The sequence below is a fragment of the Nyctereutes procyonoides genome, unplaced genomic scaffold (assembly GCF_905146905.1).
Source record: "Nyctereutes procyonoides isolate TBG_1078 unplaced genomic scaffold, NYPRO_anot_genome, whole genome shotgun sequence".
NCBI classification, from domain to species: domain Eukaryota; kingdom Metazoa; phylum Chordata; class Mammalia; order Carnivora; family Canidae; genus Nyctereutes; species Nyctereutes procyonoides.
This window is the reverse complement of record NW_026575033.1, coordinates 15,062,303-15,082,592: the sequence shown is the minus strand read 5'-3', so window position 1 is coordinate 15,082,592 and position 20,290 is coordinate 15,062,303. Positions and strand designations below refer to the sequence as shown.

Below are 20,290 nucleotides of genomic sequence, written 5' to 3'. Positions count from 1 at the left end.
GCGCGGCGCGGCGCCTCCCGCCTCCCGCCCCCCGCCTCCCGCCTCCGGCCTCGGCCTCGGCCTCCGCGCCCTCCTCCGAGGCCCCCGGCGCTGGGCCGGTTCGAGCCGCTCCCTTAACCCTTCAGCCGCCGGGACGCTCCTCTGGACGCCGCTTCTGTTTCCCTCCTGCAGGAATCCGGGTTTACTCTCGGCTGGGGCAAGGGAGAAGGAAGGTGCTGGGCCTGACGCCGCGAACGGCGCCGCTGGGCCTTGCTGAAGCCTCGGAGGAGGCGTCATTCCGCACACGGGCGGCCGGGGATTTGGTTTAATGGAAGCTTCTGGCACTGGGAGGCGAGGAAGGGTCAGAAACACTGAAGATGGCGAACTACTCCTCTCAAAGAGTAACTTAACATCCAATTAAATTGGGGGTGAAATGAAAAAAAAAAAAACGAAAACACGAAACACATGATCAAAACCACACACGCTGCTTTACTGAAATACATTAACGCACTTTTCAGTACACATTCCCGCGAACTTTTAACGGGGAACACATTCTCTCTGCTTGATTCTCTGCGTTTTTGAAAGGAGGCTGCGCTTCCCCCCGCGCGTACTCCAATCTTAGTCTACTGAATTGAGATTTTCTGGGGGTTTTAAGAGGGCTTCGAACTGGTCCTCCTTTAAGAAAGACGGGCCAGGAAATACCCGGCCTTCATCGTGTGTCATTTTTACCCCTGTCCTTTGGAAATCTCCAATTACAACTTCCAATTCCATAGCATGTTTAAGGAGCACTGAGTCTTTTTGTTGTGGCCTTCGGGGAGGAAACCAGCCGCAGAGAGAATACAGAGTTAATCCACTACAGCAATAGAGAGAGGGGATTATGTTTTAATCCCCTTTGGGGGAGCCTCTGGATTTTAGGGATCTAATATTAAAATGTTTACATAAGGCACCATCACAAACCAGCAGATCTTCCATGGAAGGTCTTGTTAATTGAAAGCCTGGGAGCCCTTTCCAAATAAAAATAGTTGAAAAAGGGCAGAGTCATCTCTGATGCTTGAGAGACAGACGGCGATCTAGCAGATTCTCTCCTAGAAGATAACTGGGTACAGATTTAACCTCCCAATTCTGCTTGATGTAGTGAGTTCCCGACTGAACGTAGGTATATCTAGTTCAGTCACTACCAGAGCAATAAAAGGATACATCATGACAATGTTCTCAGCACAGACTGAAGCAAAGTGATGGCTACTGAAGGCCACTTAAATAAATGGATGGGACAAAACCTCCTTCCCCGTGTTGATGCAGACAATAGTCTTTAACATGCCACGGTGCAAAGTGGTAATTAAAGGAACAATAAGCTTTATTTACTCCTAGAATTGGCAACATGATGTTTCAGAAATATTGATCCCTTACTATTTTTGAAAGGACAGGGATATTACTTGACATTAATTTAAATGCTAATTTAAAATCTGAACTAGAACAAAGATCACCCAAGCATAAGGGAAAGAATCTTCAAGTGAATGAACTCTTTAGGGTAACAGCATCTTTAATCAGTTGAGATGGTAAACCTAGAGTCGAAAACACATATGTTATATATTTGAAAAAGGGAACTATTCATCAAATATATTTTAAAAGTAGAATGTTAAAAAATACTTGTGGGTTTGGATGATTCTACTGAAAACAAAATTCCAAGTCTGGAAGTCTTACTAATATATCAACTTTTTAATAGAGCTTTACAGTTTACAAGGTTCTTTAACAACATTTTTACCTAACTACTAGTTCAATATTCACAGTTTTGGGGGGTAAGGATACTCTCCTGTCAAAGACCACCAGAAACACAACTGTAGCTGAAGAAGCTGGGTTTACTGCTCATTGCAATGACAGAGACACCAGCAACCTAGTAAGAGTGTCAAGAAGAACTTTTGTAGGATCTGGGCTTTGGCTAAGTGATTCTGGGAAGGGTTCAAGGCGTACGACTTTGCTCTGGATTGGGCTCTGTCAGGAAGCAGGGATAATTCTGTGATTATGGGTCTTAATAAATCTTATTTAGAGGGAAGGAGGACCAGATCTAGGCTAAAGCTGTAATTAGCATAGAAGCAGTAGTCCCTCATATGGGGGGAAGGGGGATGTTTGGTATTTAGGTGGTATGCAGGACGACCTTGCTTTTGTTTATGCTTCCACTAAATTATGAAGCTGTTTTTTGCCTCACATCATCCTGAGACCCTGCTTGATCCTGGTATTCTGTGAGGTTCTTTATGACCAAGGGGACACCAGGGCCTAGCTGTGAACTTCAGGCTAGCTCCTGACAATACAGAGCTTCCTTTTAAGGGTCAGGCAAGTTTCCAGAGGTCAAGGACTGCTTTTCTTTTTCTCACATACAGAAATTAGTCATTTTTTGGGGGTGTCAATAGCATTCTAGGTATTAACAGGAGATTATAGCAATTAAATTTTCAAATAAGGCTAAGATTCTGAGTTTCAATATGAAGTTCAACAAAGTAAATACATGGAGAAAGAGTTGAAGTTTAATTAAAATTGGCATCATATAATTATTTGATGAATTTCAGTTGGCCAAACCTGTATGTGGTGTACATGAAGTTACAATGTATTATAGAATTACTTAAATGCTTTCTAAGCTTAGTTTAGTAGGAATAAAAGTTTTATTAACTATACAGATTTTCTTCAACCTCAATTACTTTGAAACCACATGTTCAATTTGCTTTAGGAACACTTTAATGTGATAAAAGACAATTATTTGGGGATAAGAAACACTGATTACTTTTTATAAAATTATTCAACTTAAAATCCTGACATTGTTTCAAAGAAATAGAACTAATCTGAAATTCTTTGTATTTAGTCCAAAAGGATATCATTCCAAAAAAATTTTTAGACAAAAACATAAAAAAGAAATCATTCTTAAAATTACTTCTATACTCTGATACAATTTGTAGGAAAACGACTCATAGCACGAGTGACTGAACATATGTAAAATATTTGCCTGCATTGGATGTCTATTATTTTTAAGTATGGCAATATCAATTTAAAGAAAACATTTCTTGGGGGGCCTGGGTGGCTCAGTCCACTAAGCATCTGTCTTTGGCTCAGGTCATGATCCCAGGGTCCTGGGATGGAGCCCCACTGAGCAGGGAACATGCTTCTCCCTCTCCCTCTGATCCTTCCCTTGCCTGTGCTCTTGCTCTTGCTCCTGCTCTCTCGTAAATAAATAAATAAATAAATAGTTAAAAAATAAACATTTGTCCCATAGAATTAAAAGAATAACATGCTTTAATTTCAAAACAACTTAAACTAATGAAGAGTATAAGAAAGTTGAAACTTGTTTTGAAATCCTAGGGAAACTTTAGGCATGAAGAAAATGGAGTTGTTTGTGTGTTTGCCTGGGGGAGAGGGAATTGGTGGAAATGCTGCAGAAGATCTGAGATTTCTATTATCCAGAATAGTTCCCTGGGTTTCAGGCATTTGAAATGCCCCAAGAAAAAAGAAAGTATAGTAACAAAATCTCTAGACAATGACTCTTTCATGTACAGAAAATATTGATAGTGGTCCAAACATACCACCAAAATAATAATCCTTTGAAGTTTTCAAAAACTTGAATGAAAATACTTTATGCCTGAGTTTATGATGTTTATGCTTGAGTCAAAAAATACAACATGAACCACTAACAGAATACGTATCTCAAGAATTATGAATTTAACTTCCAGCATTATTCCCTCACTCCCTAACACACACACTATCTGTTACAAACCCAAATTTATTCAAAGCTCATGATCTATCTTTAGACTGAGATGGACAATAACCACTCATCCCCATAGTGCACTGATTTCCTTAGATTATTACTGTACAAAATGAGACATTTGTTTAAGAACCACATCAATGTTTTCAGAGCTGAGTAAATCTACTTCTGGTAAAACTCAACAGAGTCTGAAACAGAAACAGAAGGAATAGAGCCTTCTCTACACAAGCACAAATGAAGACTGAATTTTAACAAAATATTTGTTCATCATGGCAGAACACTTATTTTTGCACTACTATTATCTAACATCTCATCTTATTTAATGTGTTTATAATAAATAAGTTTTAAAAGTACAAGAGATAATCTGATAGGCTCTAGTTTTAACCTGCCACTTGAGTTTTCCAATTTACTATAGAACAGATAATCCTATGTTAAAAATAAATCAACAAAAACTAGTGCATTTTCCACGAAGACAATGATTTCACAGGAAAAACAGCATATGTGGTCTAAGTAAAATAAAACTGAGGTTTTTTAGCACAAAAATATACTAAAAAAGTGATAGTTTTAATATCCATTGTGATAATTTGTTCTGCCTTTTGATTCAATAGGTGATCCAGATGAGATTTGTGTTTCTACTTATATCACATTTAGTTCAACATATGGAATGCATTTTTCACTTTCTGGAAGGGTAGTGACTCTTTTATGGCACTAGGATATCATTTAATGATTGAGAAGAGTAAATTCCTACTAGACTAGATGAGTGAATAAACCAGAAGAGATGATTTAAATCTATGGGACTAGGAGAACCAAGTCTTTGTATCCCTTGGCTGGAGTAAATGCCTTGTCTTTCTTATTCCTATAGTTTCCTGGGTACATCTTTACTGTAGCCTTATAATTTATTAAATATATGTGTATAGAAGTCTGTTTCTACCATTTGGCATAGGTACTTACAGAAAAGGGCATTATCTTCTTATCTAACACAGTATCTGTCACTACTATGCAATCTGTCTTTTTTTTTTTTTTAAGATTTTATTTATTTATTCATGAGACACAGCCAGAGGGAGAAGCAGGCTCCATGCAGGGAGCCTGATGTGGGATTCGATCCCAGGACTCCAGGATCACACCATGGGCCAAAGGCAGGCGCCAAACCACTGAGCCACACAGGAAGCCCCTGCAATCTGTCTTTATGGGATTGCATAGAGAAAAAGATATACACCATTGTCCCATTTGCATGTCATAGTAAAAAGGTCACTTACATGAACAGATCACATCCTTTACATTTTTCTGGAATTGATTTCAAATTGTTCTTTAAAAACATGAAAGTGCATTTTGGAGAAAATATAAATAAAAATGCTGAAAACCAACACGAGTTATAATGTAATTGGTCATTCTAGCTAGGTCACATGCATACTATTATTTTTTAAATGGCATAATTTTATAACTGCCATATTTTTCCTACCAAGTCGTTCCCTCTTTGTAAATTAAATGCTTAGAGCAATATATTTAACTCAGGATTCATTCATTCATTCATTCCTTCATTCATGTAGTCAACAAAAATTATTCACTGTTTTTGGTTTGGTACTAAGAGCATATAGTAAAGTATGAGACATGAATTTTACTCAAGAGCTTATAGGACATAGTAAAGATAAGAAACATATAGGAATGAAGAGGACATAAGGGAGGAAGGGTAGCTAAGGATTATTAAAGCACTTTATATGAATTGATCTCATTTATTCCTCATAACAACAAACCTACGAGAGAGGTACTGCTATTTGTGTCCATTTTACAGATGGGAAATGCGACTAAGTGCTGAAGTAATTTAGGGAAGGTCATACAACTAGTAAACGGTAGAGACAAGATTCAGATGTGATTATCTGACTTCAAAGTCAGGGCATTTAATTTATGTACACTGCCTCCCAACAAGAGAGGGGCAGAAAAATATTCATCGACATTCACTGAACTGTGATGATTCCCATCCAGTCTTTCTTGGGAGTAGGTGTAGTTGGGACAGGATGACAGCAGCAACATTTGAAGTGAGCCATAGTGGATGGGTAGTATGCATACAGGTGGATATGCAAGGGAAGAGCACTGTGAGCAGGGCAGTTGAGTATGCACAAACACACAGATGCAGCACGTGAACAGGAGTAAGTAGGACCGGCCAGTGATTAAGATGTGTAAAGCAGGGGCCTGTGTGAGATGCAACTGAAAACACCCACATAGCTGCCAATGTGAGCTGTTTCAGGAATGTTTAAGGAATCAAATATTAAAGCTCAGTTATTACAGTGTGTGGGGCAGCAGTGTTTATCCCTTCTGGTGGTCACACATCTTGCTGAGAAGATAGTTAAATATATAGCTCCTTCCTAGAAAATTCACATATCAACATCTGTGCATCTGTACTGTATAATAAATGAAGGATTCGTATTTTGGAGAAAAATGAAAATTTGTCATTTATCTTGATGCCCTCCTCTATCTAAAGACCTTTCCTTTTTTTTAAAAAAAAATTATTTATTCAGAGAGAGAGAGAGACTGAGAGGCAGAGACGCAGGCAGAGGGAGAAGCGGGCACCATGCAGGGAGCCTGACGCAGGACTCGATCTTGGGTCTCCAGGATCAGACCCCGGGCTGCAGGCGGCCCTAAACCGCTGCGCCACTGGGGGTGCCCTAAAGACCTTTCCATCTCTGCACTAGTCACTACCTCTTTTTCTCCAATTTCAGAAAATCCATCTTTCATTCTGTTCAAACCAGTTAATCACTCTACCTGGGATTTGGTCCTACCCATCTTGCTGCCTCCTTTAGCTACTGTCTTCTCTTTGTCCTTTTCCCTCCTTCGTTGAGCTTCTAGGTATCAGTTTCTACCTCTTCCTCACTCCTATTCACTCCTTTTGGCTTCACTCTCATCCTCTACTTAGGCCAAAGTGGTAGGGGAATATATATGAATTAATATGTTAAAAGCTTGGAAAACTCTATCCATCAATTAAAAAAAAAACACACCTGTGTAACATTTATATTTAAACCCCAAATTTTCCAAACACACTTAGTTATACTTTTTCTCCCTTGTTAACATATTTCAAAACACCTGTGTTCCTAGAAATATCACTTTGAAAAATGTTGAACGAGTGTTCCTTGACTTATAGAGCACACTACTCTCTATTGTTCTCTTCCTGCTTGACTTCCTTCTTGGTATCCCTGATGGGCTCTGACTTTGGACTGTTGTTCTTCTTAGATAGTCTCACTTTTCTTGGGTGATTTCAGTGTTTCTTTTTTTTCTTAAAATTTTATTTATTTATTCATGAGAGACACACACACACACACACAGAGAGAGAGAGAGGGAGAAAGAGAGAGAGAGAGGCAGAGACACAGGCAGAGGGAGAAGCAGGCTCCATGCACGGAGCCTGACATGGGACTCGATCCCGGGTCTCCAGGATCAGGCCCTGGGCTGAAGGCAGCACTAAACCGCTGCGCTGCCTGATTTCAGTGGTTTTAATTGTAAACTCCATGTCCAACTTGGCTCTCAAATTCCAAACCTTTATATATTTGACCAAGCTGAACCAATCATCTCCTCTCCCCTGAAACCCAGCGGTCTTCACATTCTCAAACACATTTGATAGTTCCTATATCATTTCTACTCCCAAGACAGGTTTCCCTCATTCTTACTCCTCACAACCAGCCCATTATCACAGTCCCTGACATATTAGTGTTTTTGGTTTGTTTGTTTTTGTTTTTTTTTTTTTTGAAGCTGTCCCCTTTGCTTTGTTGCCACCACCAATTTAAATTTCGTTCAGTCTCTCATCACCTCTAGTTCAGACAACAGCCTTTTACCTCAAGTTTGGGCATCCTAAAACATTGAGCTACACAGTGGCCTGAGTGATTTTTGAAAAAAATATATAAATTGGATTTTATCATTGCCATGCTTAAAGTCCTTCATTGCCTCATTATGGCCTTTAGGATAAAAATCCAGGTTTCTTATGGCAAATAAAGCTCCCCCAGCAAGCTTGTTAGGCTCAACTTCAGAGACTCCTTGCCTCATACTTTTACCTGAATAACTTAGAACTACTGTTTCACAGGGAAGGTGATATTTTGGCATATGATGTTTTCCACAGTCGGCAACAACTCTTTATATTTCCTAAATCCTTTACTTATGTTTCTGGACTCAAGATAGGAAACACCTATCCTAGGAAGGCTTTCCAGAATAAACATGGTGGTCAAGGGTCCTGTTTTGTGTTATTGTGGTTTCCTTTGTATATCTAGGTTGCTGTTGTTTTTCATTGTCTGTTTTTCCTCTAGACTATAACCTCCTTGGAAGCAGAAACTTTAATCATACGTGTCTTTTTACTCCAAGCACCACCATAATGTCATGCATATAGTAAATATTCAATATCTACATTTGTTTTGCTTGGATAACCACATCCAACCTCCACCAAGTAGGAATCTGGCATCGGAAAATAAGGACCTGGCAGGTCCTTCCAGCTCTTAATTTTTACTGTGTGCAATGAATTTTGACATTTTGTATTTGAACTTATTCTTTTTTATTTAACTTAACAAAGATATGCTGGTAATGATACACATAGCTGATTTGCTTACCCACCAATGGGTTGCAACTTGGAATTAAAAACCAAGCAAACACTGATATGGTGGAATGAACAAGGGCTTTAACAGAATCAGAAAAGTGGTTGCTTGTGATGTGATCATTAGTAAATACCATAATGTCTAAACTCTAATCTCCATACCTTAAAATGAACTACAATATCTAATTCAGTTTTAAAATTATCACCTGTAGTATTGTTTTCTTTCGAAAAATGTAAATTATGTCTCCCTGCTTCATTTGCCCAACCCACACATACCTCTTTACTACCTATCATACTCATTTTGCTCTCCCCCTGAAAACTGGTTGGTACATTGAGATTCTTCTTCCTAGATTAATCCTAGATGGAAGATTTTTTTCTGTGATATCTGGTTCTTAACTTTCCTATTTTATATAGAAATTGAAGGAATAATACTACAACTATATTTAGCATTAATAACTTAAAATGAAAAAAAATCCAACAGAATTTTGGATTAAAAAAGCATGAAACACTGCAATCAGTCATCATCCCCCCCCCCGCCTTTTTTTAAGGATTTTATTTTTAAGTAATCTCTACGCCCAATGTGGGGCTCAAACTCACCCCGGAGATCAAGAGTCCCATGCTCTACTGACTACACTAGCCAGGTGTCCTGTAATTGGTCATATTCTAATCAACTAAACTGCCTACACATTCTATCTGGAAAAGGACACTTAACAATATTTAGATGAGCAACTCCGTCTACTTTCCCTTCTTTTTTGCTGATTAAAAAGTTCTTATATTTATTGAGCTGATGATTTGAACTGATGAAGTAGATTCTACTGTGATAACCACTTATAGGTTGATGGCCATGTAAATGCATGTTCTTAGTGCTGACTGCTTAAGGACCTGTAGGCTATCACTCTGACTCTGTAGCACCAAGCTACGGAAATAAAATAATCAAATAAATAAAATATTTGCACTATGAGAAGATTTGTCCTTTTGTATAGTATGTCTCTAAATGTAGTGATAAAATCAGTTTATATATAATGTTTGAATTAGTTCCAAAGTCTTCTAGAGAGAGAATCAGAGGTCTCACAGGTATGGCAGTGTGCGATGATGAATACTCAACTCTTCCTCTTCTCTAAGTTGCCAACATCCACAGTTTGACGATAAGAAAAGTTTTGTTATCATCCATTTCTTTGCCTTCCAGTGTGACAAACAAGATGACCCATATATTTCCAGTAGATGATTAATATGCTCATTCACATACTTTTTTAAAAAAGCATAGGAAAGTTTAGTCCTGCATATAGGAGAGATCTGGTGTACTGATAAGTTAGCTCTGTTCTTGATCTCTCCTGCTTTTCAGGTTGGAAATAAGTATAACTATAAGTCTTAGAGGAATTATTTTATGGGAAATCCTCTGTACAGAGAAACAAGTAAAAAATAAAAATGAGTCTCAGCTAGAACACTGTATTAGGAAGAATAGACATTGTTGTGGTTCATGAAACACTTGCAGCATAACAAAGGATGGCTTCTGAAGAAAAGATGTAAGAATGTTATATATCATCTGAAGCATGGCTGATGGTCTACTAAATAATAGTTGCATTTGTCTTTTTATTATATTTTAAATTTACATAGTTTGGTTAGCAGGAATGTGTTATGATTAAGAGTACCTTAAAAGTGTTCCTATAGACTACATGGTTGAAAGAAACATACATTTTTGGAACTGATGAAATAATGGATTATAGCAAAATGTTATAGGCTCTAAAATGGTCTTGTGCACATTGTAAAAATAATGAGGACAGAGTAAAAAGGCTAGTGAAGGTAAAGCTTTTATTTGTATAGCTCTTTAACTGAATAAAAAAATTAAGTCAGAAATTTAAATATTTTAGCTTTTGTAGGCAATGAGCATGTTGTTAATGTTGTCTTCAAGAGCTCTGTGAATTCTCTGTTTGAAGCTGAATGTGAACCCTTTGGGTATACTATTTATGACTGGCAAAGCAACTTCCTAATTCAAAGAGAGAGAAAAAAGACTTATAAAGACTCATAAGGCTTTTTCAACATCAAATAGCTTTTACTAAACAATATTTTGATGAGTTAAGTGTGAGTGAGTCAGGGACATATGGATTAAATTTCCCTTGAAATACACAAGGGCTTAAAAATTAAGGGGAAAATACTGAGCAAAATGTATTTTAGAGAATCCAGAATGTTTAAAAGACATTTTCCCCCTAAATACAAATGTCAGATTGATTCAATTCCTAGTTACATTCTGTAACTAAAACTACATAAAATAAATATGGAGAAATCTTGTAAAAACTACTAGTTTTATTAGGGAAAGACTGTTCATTAACCATATGCAAACTGTATTGCACAGAGTAGTTAGGCTTCAGCAGATATGATCTGAGTATGAGTTTATCTGTATCTATACAACATTGAACTTGTTGCTTCTATAGCACTTGTTCTCTTATTCCATTGAACAATTATAATAAAATTTTTCTGTTTAGTTTAGAATTTTTTTAAATAATATTTTTCTCTGAAAAACTTGCAGCTTTTAGAATTTTGTTTCTGTATTTTTATTGGAATTTTCTAGAATCTTGAGTTCTTCCTTCTTAAATGCTTATATATTTTACTTTATCCTCAATTTTTAGGTAACATTCAACTTATATATAAACAACTTTGCCTCTGTTATCTGGACATTCCAAGTTAGAATATCTGAAGACCTACAGTATCTATCTGATGATCTTAATTGTCAACTTTCATTTATTAAGCTAGACCTATTTTAGGTTGTAACTTCCTGGTTACCAAAGCTACTGAGAGATAGTGGTGGCAGGGCTAATTATCCTGATGATTTTTTTTTTCTGTCAGTTTCTGAGTCCCAGGGTTCTGCATCCTAAGAGATGTTAGTGAGTAAGCAAATCAGCGTGTGAATGCAGTAAAACAGAGACTTAGGGAGGTAGGAATGGTTAACCTTAAAACAAATGCTAAGCAAGTTTCCAGCCCCCAATTATTTGATACTACTTTTACTTTCAATCAGTAGAATAAAGATAACAGAAAACAGACAAAAAATTTGACTAGTGAACAACAAGAAAAGCAGTCTGAAAAGATATAGCCCTCTTACATCAGTGCGAGTATACCTGAGAACTCCTTAGGGCATTAAAGGTGTGCCCTGCAGGGAACCTGTCACACAGGAGAATTTCCTTCTGATTACATCCTGTTTCTCTTAGATGTCCTCCTTATTTCTATATTTTTTCATTCTTAAATTCACATAATGCATTTTTTCTGAGTTGCAGATTTTTGACTTTGTGGGTAGTATAGTGTGTGTGTGTGTGTGTGTGTGTGTGTAAAGGATTACAAATCTAGCACTTTGAAAAGGCCACTTAAAAATATCCAACTCATATTCCAACACTTCTTTCCCATGTCGCTAGTTTTCTATACTAGTTACTCTTTTTAAATATGCAAAATAATATTATGATCCATTGGTTATACAGTATCTCTTTCATGTGATAGAGAAAACATTTTTTGTTTAAGAGTCACGGTGGTATCTTGACTTTAAAAATGGGAACCTTAGGAGATATTTAGTTAAAATGATACAATTAGTAGCAGCTGGGGTAGAAGAAAGATTAGTTCTTACCTTGAAAAGTCAAGTGATGAGTTGAGTAATTTGAATAATTCAATTAGTATGAGCATATGATTTAATATTCAAGCCCCCACATACTTAATTTTAATAGCTTAAAATTTTTTATTTCTTGGTTTTGTATAAAGGAACTAGATAATAATCTCAGGTTTCTATATTTCATCCTACACTAACTCTTTCAATGGGAACCTTTTAAGGACAGGTAATTGTATTAGAAGATTTCTTCATGGTTCAAAGGTACATGGGATATGGTCACTATACTTAAGGAGTTTAGAGTCTAAGAGGAAAGAGAAAACATACAGAAAGGCATCTTATATAAGCATCTTAAGAATGATATAATCAAAATTTTAGTGTGGCTATAATAAAAAAGACAGATAATAACCAGCATTAAGGATGTGGAGAAGTCTGATTCTCACACACTGCTGATGGGAATGTAAAATGATACAATCACTTTGGAAAACAGTCTAAGGCAGCCCAGGTGGGTCAGCAGTTTAGCTCTGCCTCCAGTCCAGGGCGTGATCCTGGAGACCTGGGATCGAGTCCCACATCGGGCTCCCTGCATGGAGCCTGTTTCTCCCTCTGCCTGTGTCTCTGCCTCTCTCTTTCTCTATCTCTGTGTCTCTCATGAGTAAATTAACAAAATCTTAAAAAACAAACAAACAGGGGGTATCCCTGGGTGGCACAGCGGTTTAGCGCCTGCCTTTGGCCCAGGGCACAATCCTGGAGTCCCGGGATGGAGTCCCACATCGGGCTCCCGGCATGGAGCCTGTTTCTCCCTCCTCCTGTGTCTCTGCCTCTCTCTCTCTCTCTCTCTCTCCCTCCCTGTCTATGATAAATAAATAAATAAATAAATCTTAAAAAAAAAAGTCTAGCAGCTCCTCAAAAAGCAAAAAATAGTTATTTGACCCAGCAATTTCATGCCTAGGTTTCTCAAGAGAAACAAAAACACAAATGTTGACATAAAATGTTGTACATGACTATTCATAGCAGCATTAATCACAGCAGCCGGGGATCCCTGGGTGGCTCAATGGTTTGGCACCTGCCTTCGGCTCAGGGCGTGATCCTGGAGTCTCAGGATCAGGTCCCACATCAGGCTCCCGGCATGGAGCCTGCTTCTCCCTCTGCCTGTGTCTCTGCCTCTCTCTCTCTCTGTGTCTCATGAATAAATAAAAAATCTTAAAAAAAAAAGATTACAGCAGCCAAAAGGTATAAACACACCAAATGTCCATCGATTAATGGATAAACAAAATATGATATATCCATATAATGGAATATTATTCACAATAAAAAGGACATGCGTGCTAGAACATGGATGAGACTTGAAAACATTATGTGAAGTAAAAGAAGCTGGTCACAAAAGACCACATATTATACAATTATACTTATATGAAATGTCCCAAAGAGTCAAATCTCCAGAGGCAGAAAGGAGATCTGTGGCCCACCAGGGCTGTGGAGTGGCCATGGGAGAATTCGGTGGAAGAGCCAAAGAATATGGAGGTTTCTTTTTTGATGTGATGAAATGTTCTAAGATTGTGATGATGGTTGCATAACTGTGAATATACTAAGAAACATTAAATTGTGTCCTTTAAATGGGTCTGGTGTATGGTATATGAATTATGTGTCAATAAAATTATTACCACAAAAAAGTTATGGGGTGACAAAAGTGGCTAGTGAATACTTCATAAAGTGTTTAATATAGTTATAAAAAATGGGTAGAGATTTTGACAGGTGATAAGGGAAGATGCAGAATAGAGTGTGCGAAGGATATTTCAGGTAAAGAAAGAAGTTTGGATACTGGTGTAGGCCTGTGGAAAATCTTACAAAGTTATTTGATATTAAATGGATGGTTGGATTATTGGTAATAACAGTTTACATATATAAACAAAAAATTTGTCTTCAATAATTTTCAGAATCGGTAAGCCATAAAGGACCATAAGTATGATGATGAATTCAGAATTCCCTAAGTTGACAAAATTTGTAATATTTGGAAATAGCAATATAGAAGTCTGTACAATTCTATACCTATTACAGAAAATATTTCTACTGTCACTTGGTGTATGTGACAGAACTATCACTCTAAAAAAAATGAGGCGCATTTTATCAGTGGGACACAATTCTATCAGTTGAATTAAATCATTCACTTGTCAATTCATATAAATTTGAGTTAATCTTAAATTTTAGTTAATGATTATTTCACGAAATAATCTGCCAAGCTGAGTTTCAAATTAAAATATATACTGGGATTTTAGATTAAAATCAGTTGAATTATACTAATTAATTTCAATGCTTCAAGTAACAACATAATTAGTAAATTGAAATTTTTTAGTTATGTATGGGATGGATCTTAGGTGCTAATTCACTTTGGTGAATCACTATAAACTAAAAAAGCAATTAAAATAAATTAAGTTAGGTGGTATTAATATAATAACTAATTCATTCACATTCTTCTATATTATATTAGCCATTTGCTACAATGCATAATAAATGGACTAATTAATAATCACACACATTTAACTTGCCTTTTGAGATGAACAGCTTGGGAAGAAAAAGAACTAAAAGTGAAACAGAAAATCGTATGACATTTAAAGCTGTAGAACTTTGTGGACCTTTTTCTCTTTATTAAAACTAAAAAACTCAAAGACAATGGGAAAAAAACACAAGAGTCAATGTTTAAATAAAGTGGTGCTAAAAAACCCCCCTCTATCAGATTTTTTTAACTTACCAGAATGACTTCAGAGAACAGATTTATAAAACTGAAATTAATTATTGTGCATATTCACAGACTTCTAGATATAGTATAATGGAACCAGTGTAAAAATTGACGTATAAGGTCTTGTTTTTACAATATTGTAGAAGAGTCTTTAAGTATATACACATGCATTTTTATTTTTTATTATTTTTATATTTATTTATTTATTTATTTTTAAAAAATTTATTCATGAGAGACACACACAGAGAGAAGCAGAGACACAGGCAGAGGGAGAAGCAGGCTCCATTCAGGGAACCCGACGTGGGACTCGATCCTGGGTCTCCAGGATCACACCCTGGGCTGAAGGCGGCGCTAAACCTCTGAGCCACCGAGGCTGCCCTATACACATGCATTTTTAAATATACTATTTGTACATTTTAATTCAAACCATAAACTATGTATTTTAAAGGAAATACATTATTTTATTTACTTCTTAACCTTACATAAGCTACTTAATCTCTCTTGGTCTCTGTAGCCTCATTTGTAGAATTAGGGTAATAATGGTATCTAGTTTATAGAGTTACTGTGAATATTAAATAGGTTACTGCATATAAAGCTCTTTGAACACTTCCTGGTTCTTAGTAAGACATGCTAGTTACTCTTCTGTCTCTTTTTTTTCTTTTTATAAACAGAAATTGATCCTAGCTTTTAAATCTCCAAATATCTTAACTAAATTAATACTTCCCTTAGTTTTCTATTCTTATTAGCATCTTTTTTCCCCCTGGTATTTAACTTGACTATTAAGAAATATTGCATAATGACAAATTATTATGCATGGTCTCCTCATCTGTGTGTCTGTCAGCAAAACAGAGCTTTGTAAGAAGAGGAAAATGATTTATGCTAATCAGCAGATTTAGGTTTACCATTATTATTACAAAAATAGTGTCCTCATTCCCAGAATATCTAAAATCTATGAATTCTAATTATTTTTATATTTTTGAAGGTATATTTCTTACACTACTAATATGTAAGCTATATCACTAAGTCAAGAAAAGATAAACCTGTAATTTTCATCTCAGAGGTAGAAAGTGGGCATTTTTTTATTTTACATAATATTTCCAGACACCAAGTATTAGATTATATTCATTTTGTGCATAGATTTTAGGATCTCCTGGATTTTATTTTTTTCTCCTGGATTTTAATGTGGACTTAGCTCTCCTATGATAATAGATAAGTGTTCCTTAGGTAGCATAGTACTATTTGGTTATTTAGAACAATAAATTACATATAAGAAAGTCATTATCATTTAACAAATTTTAATTTCTGAGACAAAGACAATGAAAACAGTTACATATTTTCGTAGTCTGAAATTTCATTAACAGCTGATTTTTAAAAAAATCTAAGAATACTTGTTTATAATTAACTTCTAAAAATGATTTTTATGTGACATTGTCACTGTCACACCAGTCTAGTTAATAGGCTTCAGCATTTACAAAATAAATCTATATCTATATATCATATATATCATGCAGACTATTTGTTACCCTTACTTCTCCTTTCACAAAACATCCATCCTTTCCTTCTTTTCTACCGAATTCAAAGCTCAGAGTCACATTTGTGGACTGCTGTTTTAAAGAGGAACATTATAGACTAGATAGGGGATCAATATTTTAGGACAGTTTGTAAGATTTATCAGACACAAGGATTATGCAAAAAGAGTATTAATTAAAACCAGGGGGAAATGGATAGTAGTGAATCTGCTCAAAGAAAAATCTGTTTAAAAGACAAGTTAGGGGGCACCTGGGTGGTTCAGTAGTAGGTTGAGTGCCTTCAGCTCAAGTCATGATCCCAGAGTCCTGGGATTGAGCTCCATGTCAGGCTCCTTGCTCAGTGAGGAGCCTGATTCTCCCTCTCCTTCTCCTTGTTCTTGCTCTTGCTCACTCTCTCTTTCAAATAAATAAATAAAAATTTAAAAAATTCTTTTAAAAAAGAGAGAAATTAGAGAAGTCTTGACAGAATGAATTGGTCAAGAGCCACACAATTACATTTTTAAACAATTTATTGTAAACATACTTTCATTGTTCTTTAGATATTTTAACTTAATGTTATTTTGGGAATTTTCCTTATAAGTATAAATAATATTAATAATGACTCTAGCTACCATTAAAAGAAAGAAACATAAAGAAGTTATGAGTCTTTACTGGATTTTGCCTCTGATAGTATGGGGCAGATCTTATTATAATAAACTTTATGGTACCAGCCAAATTTGTATCAACTAATTAATTACCTTTATAACAGGAACTAAGGACCAGAGTCTAAACTAAATTGTATAATTACTGAGCATATTTACTAGCACATTATTTATGTGGATGGAGAAAGACAACGTATTATCTGAAAAGGTCATGAGTCATGTTTATAAATTTTCTTTAGTTCTTTAAAATCAAGAATAAGACTAAGAAAAGAGAAAACAAATCTGTGGGCAAAATGAAACCACAGACTTCATTTGCTTAAATTTCCAAATGGCCTCAGAGAAAATCTCAGAACTTTTAAAACAAACCACAAAAACAAGAAACCAAAACTTCAACATTTGCTTAGGAATTTAAGGCAAACATTTGTTCATAGACTTAGAATTAGTTTTAAACAGGACAAATTATTTTCATGATACAGAAATGTTAGTGACATAGTTATATCCAGGAAATGGCATTAGAGTGGCCTTACTAAACATTTCTAGATGAGAGAGAATAAAGTGCTATCTCTAGTTTACAATTAACAAGAACATCTCTTCGATACAAAAGAGAAATCTCTAACTGGCAGAAACATCGTTGGAGGTTTTCACAAAGCATGCCAGATAATTTTGAGCACATTTCTGGAAACAAGAGTGCTATTTTGTAAACCGAATGATGAGTATAATTCCACTTTTCTATTGCCATCTGCCACCCGAACACTGTACAGGCTGAAAATACATAATTGAGGTAAAACCCAGCCACTTTTCGAGACTCTGAAGCAGGAGTTTTTAACTTGAGATATAGTATATGATTCTATGGACTGTTTCCAGGGGTCAGTGAACGCTCTGAAGTTGTGTACAAAATTATATGTACACCTTCATGAAGCAATCGGTTTTCATCAGGTTCTCAAGGATGGTTTAAAACCCAAACAAGGTTATGGCCAACACATATATCCATATTCACATATCCCACATGGTTGTTGCAGATTCTGCTTTCAATTGACCTTAGTTAGAGCAGCACCAGGACAAGGTGAAAACAAGAATGTCTGCTAATGGTGGAGACCAGCAGTGTGGGTATACAGAAAAGCACCAGGGACATTCTGAAGAGTGGCAGTAGCAGGGAAGACATGGCAAATTCGAGTGTCAGCTGACTGAAGTGGCCATTCTTCATAGTTGTTAGCAGGCTAGAGTCACAGGTAAGTCATTAAATCTATCATTCTGTCTCCCCTTCCAATTATTTAGGCAGTTAGATGGGACAACTTATGCTATGTACTATTTCTCCTGTATGAAAAAGTTGTTCCTCATTACAAAGAAAGTAGATGCAGCGATTCATTTATTATTAGTAAAACACACATTTGTTTGGTAGGTACTTTCCTCTCTCTAATGCTAGAAGTGAGATGAAGTAAATTATTAATGTTCACATGATTCAGCATCGTTCCAACCACTGGCACCAACTCATTTGCCAAGAGATCGATCTTAAATTGAGGAACTTTGTGTGTAATTATTACTTACAACAAACAGAAGAAAGATACTTAAACATTTACCTGCAAGATTGTCGATTTCTTTCTCCTGCAGGAGACTTACTGCATCATCATCTCCTTCCAGCATAAGTTCTGTCTCTGCATTTTGATTCACTATTGCTTGACTTCTGAAGGTTTTCTTGGACTTTACCACATCTTCTTCAGTGCCTAATCACATTGGAAATATAAGAATTTAGGTTATTATGATTGTTTGGCTTTCAGTATTAAAAATAACCTATTACTTTCTGATAATTACATAACATTTACATAGGACTTTACAATTACAGAACATTTTTTACCTTCTTTATCTTGTTCAGTGTTTAAAATAACTGAGAAAGGCGGGGAGGTGGTGGTGGTGGTAATCAATAACTGACCCTTATTTACAGAGGAGGAAACAGGCTGAGAAAGCTCATTCCACATTGAGTGACCAAGAGTTGGCTGATGGTTGAGAAAATCTTGACTCTATAAATCCATGTTTTGGGGCTCTAAGATGATCACTTTTCTATAAAAAATTTGCATCTCATCACAAACTTGGTTTTCTGATACATAAAAGCACACAATTTTGCTCAACTATACTTTTGTGTGAATTAGATAATTAGTCAGATCATTTTTGAAGATAGGTTAAGTATGAAGAAAACAAGAACATGCCCATATCTGAAAAGCGAAGTGGTTGTCCCTGGGAGGCTACAACTGGGTGGAGTTAGGCATGATGCAGACCTAAAATGTGCTGGACAAGAGCTAATTCCTTAACAGTCAGTGAAATCAATAATGTTTTTCTAAACTGATAGACTTATTTTGTTATATAAAATAGCAGAGAGGGATCCCTGGGTGGCTGAGCAGTTTAGTGCCTGCCTTTGGCCCAGGGCATGATCCTGGAGACCCAGATCAAGTCCCACGTCAGGCTCCCTGTATGGAGCCTGCTTCTCCCTCTGCCTGTGTCTCTGCCTCTCTCTCTCTCTGTGTGTGTCTCTCATGAATAAATAAATAAAATCTAAAAGAAAAAATAAAATAGCAGAGAAGGCCAAAAGTACAAAAACAAAGTCAGTCAGAAAAATTAAAATACAGCCAAGGCTGACCTAGCATTAACATGTCAATCGAGTAAAGGTTAGAAATTAAAATGCATTTGAATCCCTCATGCATTTGACTCAACAGATATAGTTAATATTTATATTTCAATATTATATTTCAGTATTTTAAGAATAGCCACTTCAGCCACTTGTTTTGGCAGGGGATGATGTCTCTAAAATTATCTGAAGAGTAAGTAAACTTATGTATATATAAGTTATATATATAATTATAAATTATATGTATAAATATTATATAAATTATATGTATAAATATCATATATAAATTATATATAAATATATATGGCTTAAAAATATCCTTATTTCCTATCACTTGAAGTTGGAATTCAAACTGGAAGAAAATGTAATTTACTGTGTTTTAGCTATACTGGTAGTATATAGGTATCAAGGAAGCACATTTCCTGGGAAAATACCTACACATTTCATTAGGTGTGGTGGATATATTCCTGAAAATGGGAGCCTAATAAATCACTTCTGGATGGTGGTGTTGTATCATAGATCTAGGGACTGTTAAGGTGTTTGTGTACATATGCAATCACTCTCCTAATCTTGTCATGCCTTTTGCCAAAATTCCCTCCAGTTAACAATTAACAATACTTTTGGTGCATTCTCTCGGGCTCAGTGTAGGACTTCTGACAGTCCATTACTGTCTGTGATATCTACCCAACCATTTTCTTGGAAGTACATCTAGCTGCCCTAAAGCTTGCATTATAAAACTATTAGCCTCTTTCATTGCAACTTGCACACTTCTTTTGTCAGGATTTCAGAGCCAATTCTGTTTGCTAGAACATTAATAAGTTGGCTCATAAGTAGCACATACATGAGTAAAACACACGTGAGGAACACCATCATGTCACAAAAGCCCTACAGAATGTTA

General features: G+C 36.1%; 1 protein-coding gene across 2 annotated transcripts in view; it reads right to left on the bottom strand.

The window, feature by feature from the left end:
* NBEA (neurobeachin) overlaps nucleotides 1-20,290 on the bottom strand; it is a 672,481-nt gene that overhangs the window by 204,842 nt on the left and 447,349 nt on the right. For both annotated transcript variants that reach the window (XM_055317362.1, XM_055317363.1), the window contains exon 39: nucleotides 18,353-18,496. In XM_055317362.1, coding sequence (XP_055173337.1) covers nucleotides 18,353-18,496 — 144 coding nt within the window. The remainder of the gene's footprint in view (nucleotides 1-18,352; nucleotides 18,497-20,290) is intronic.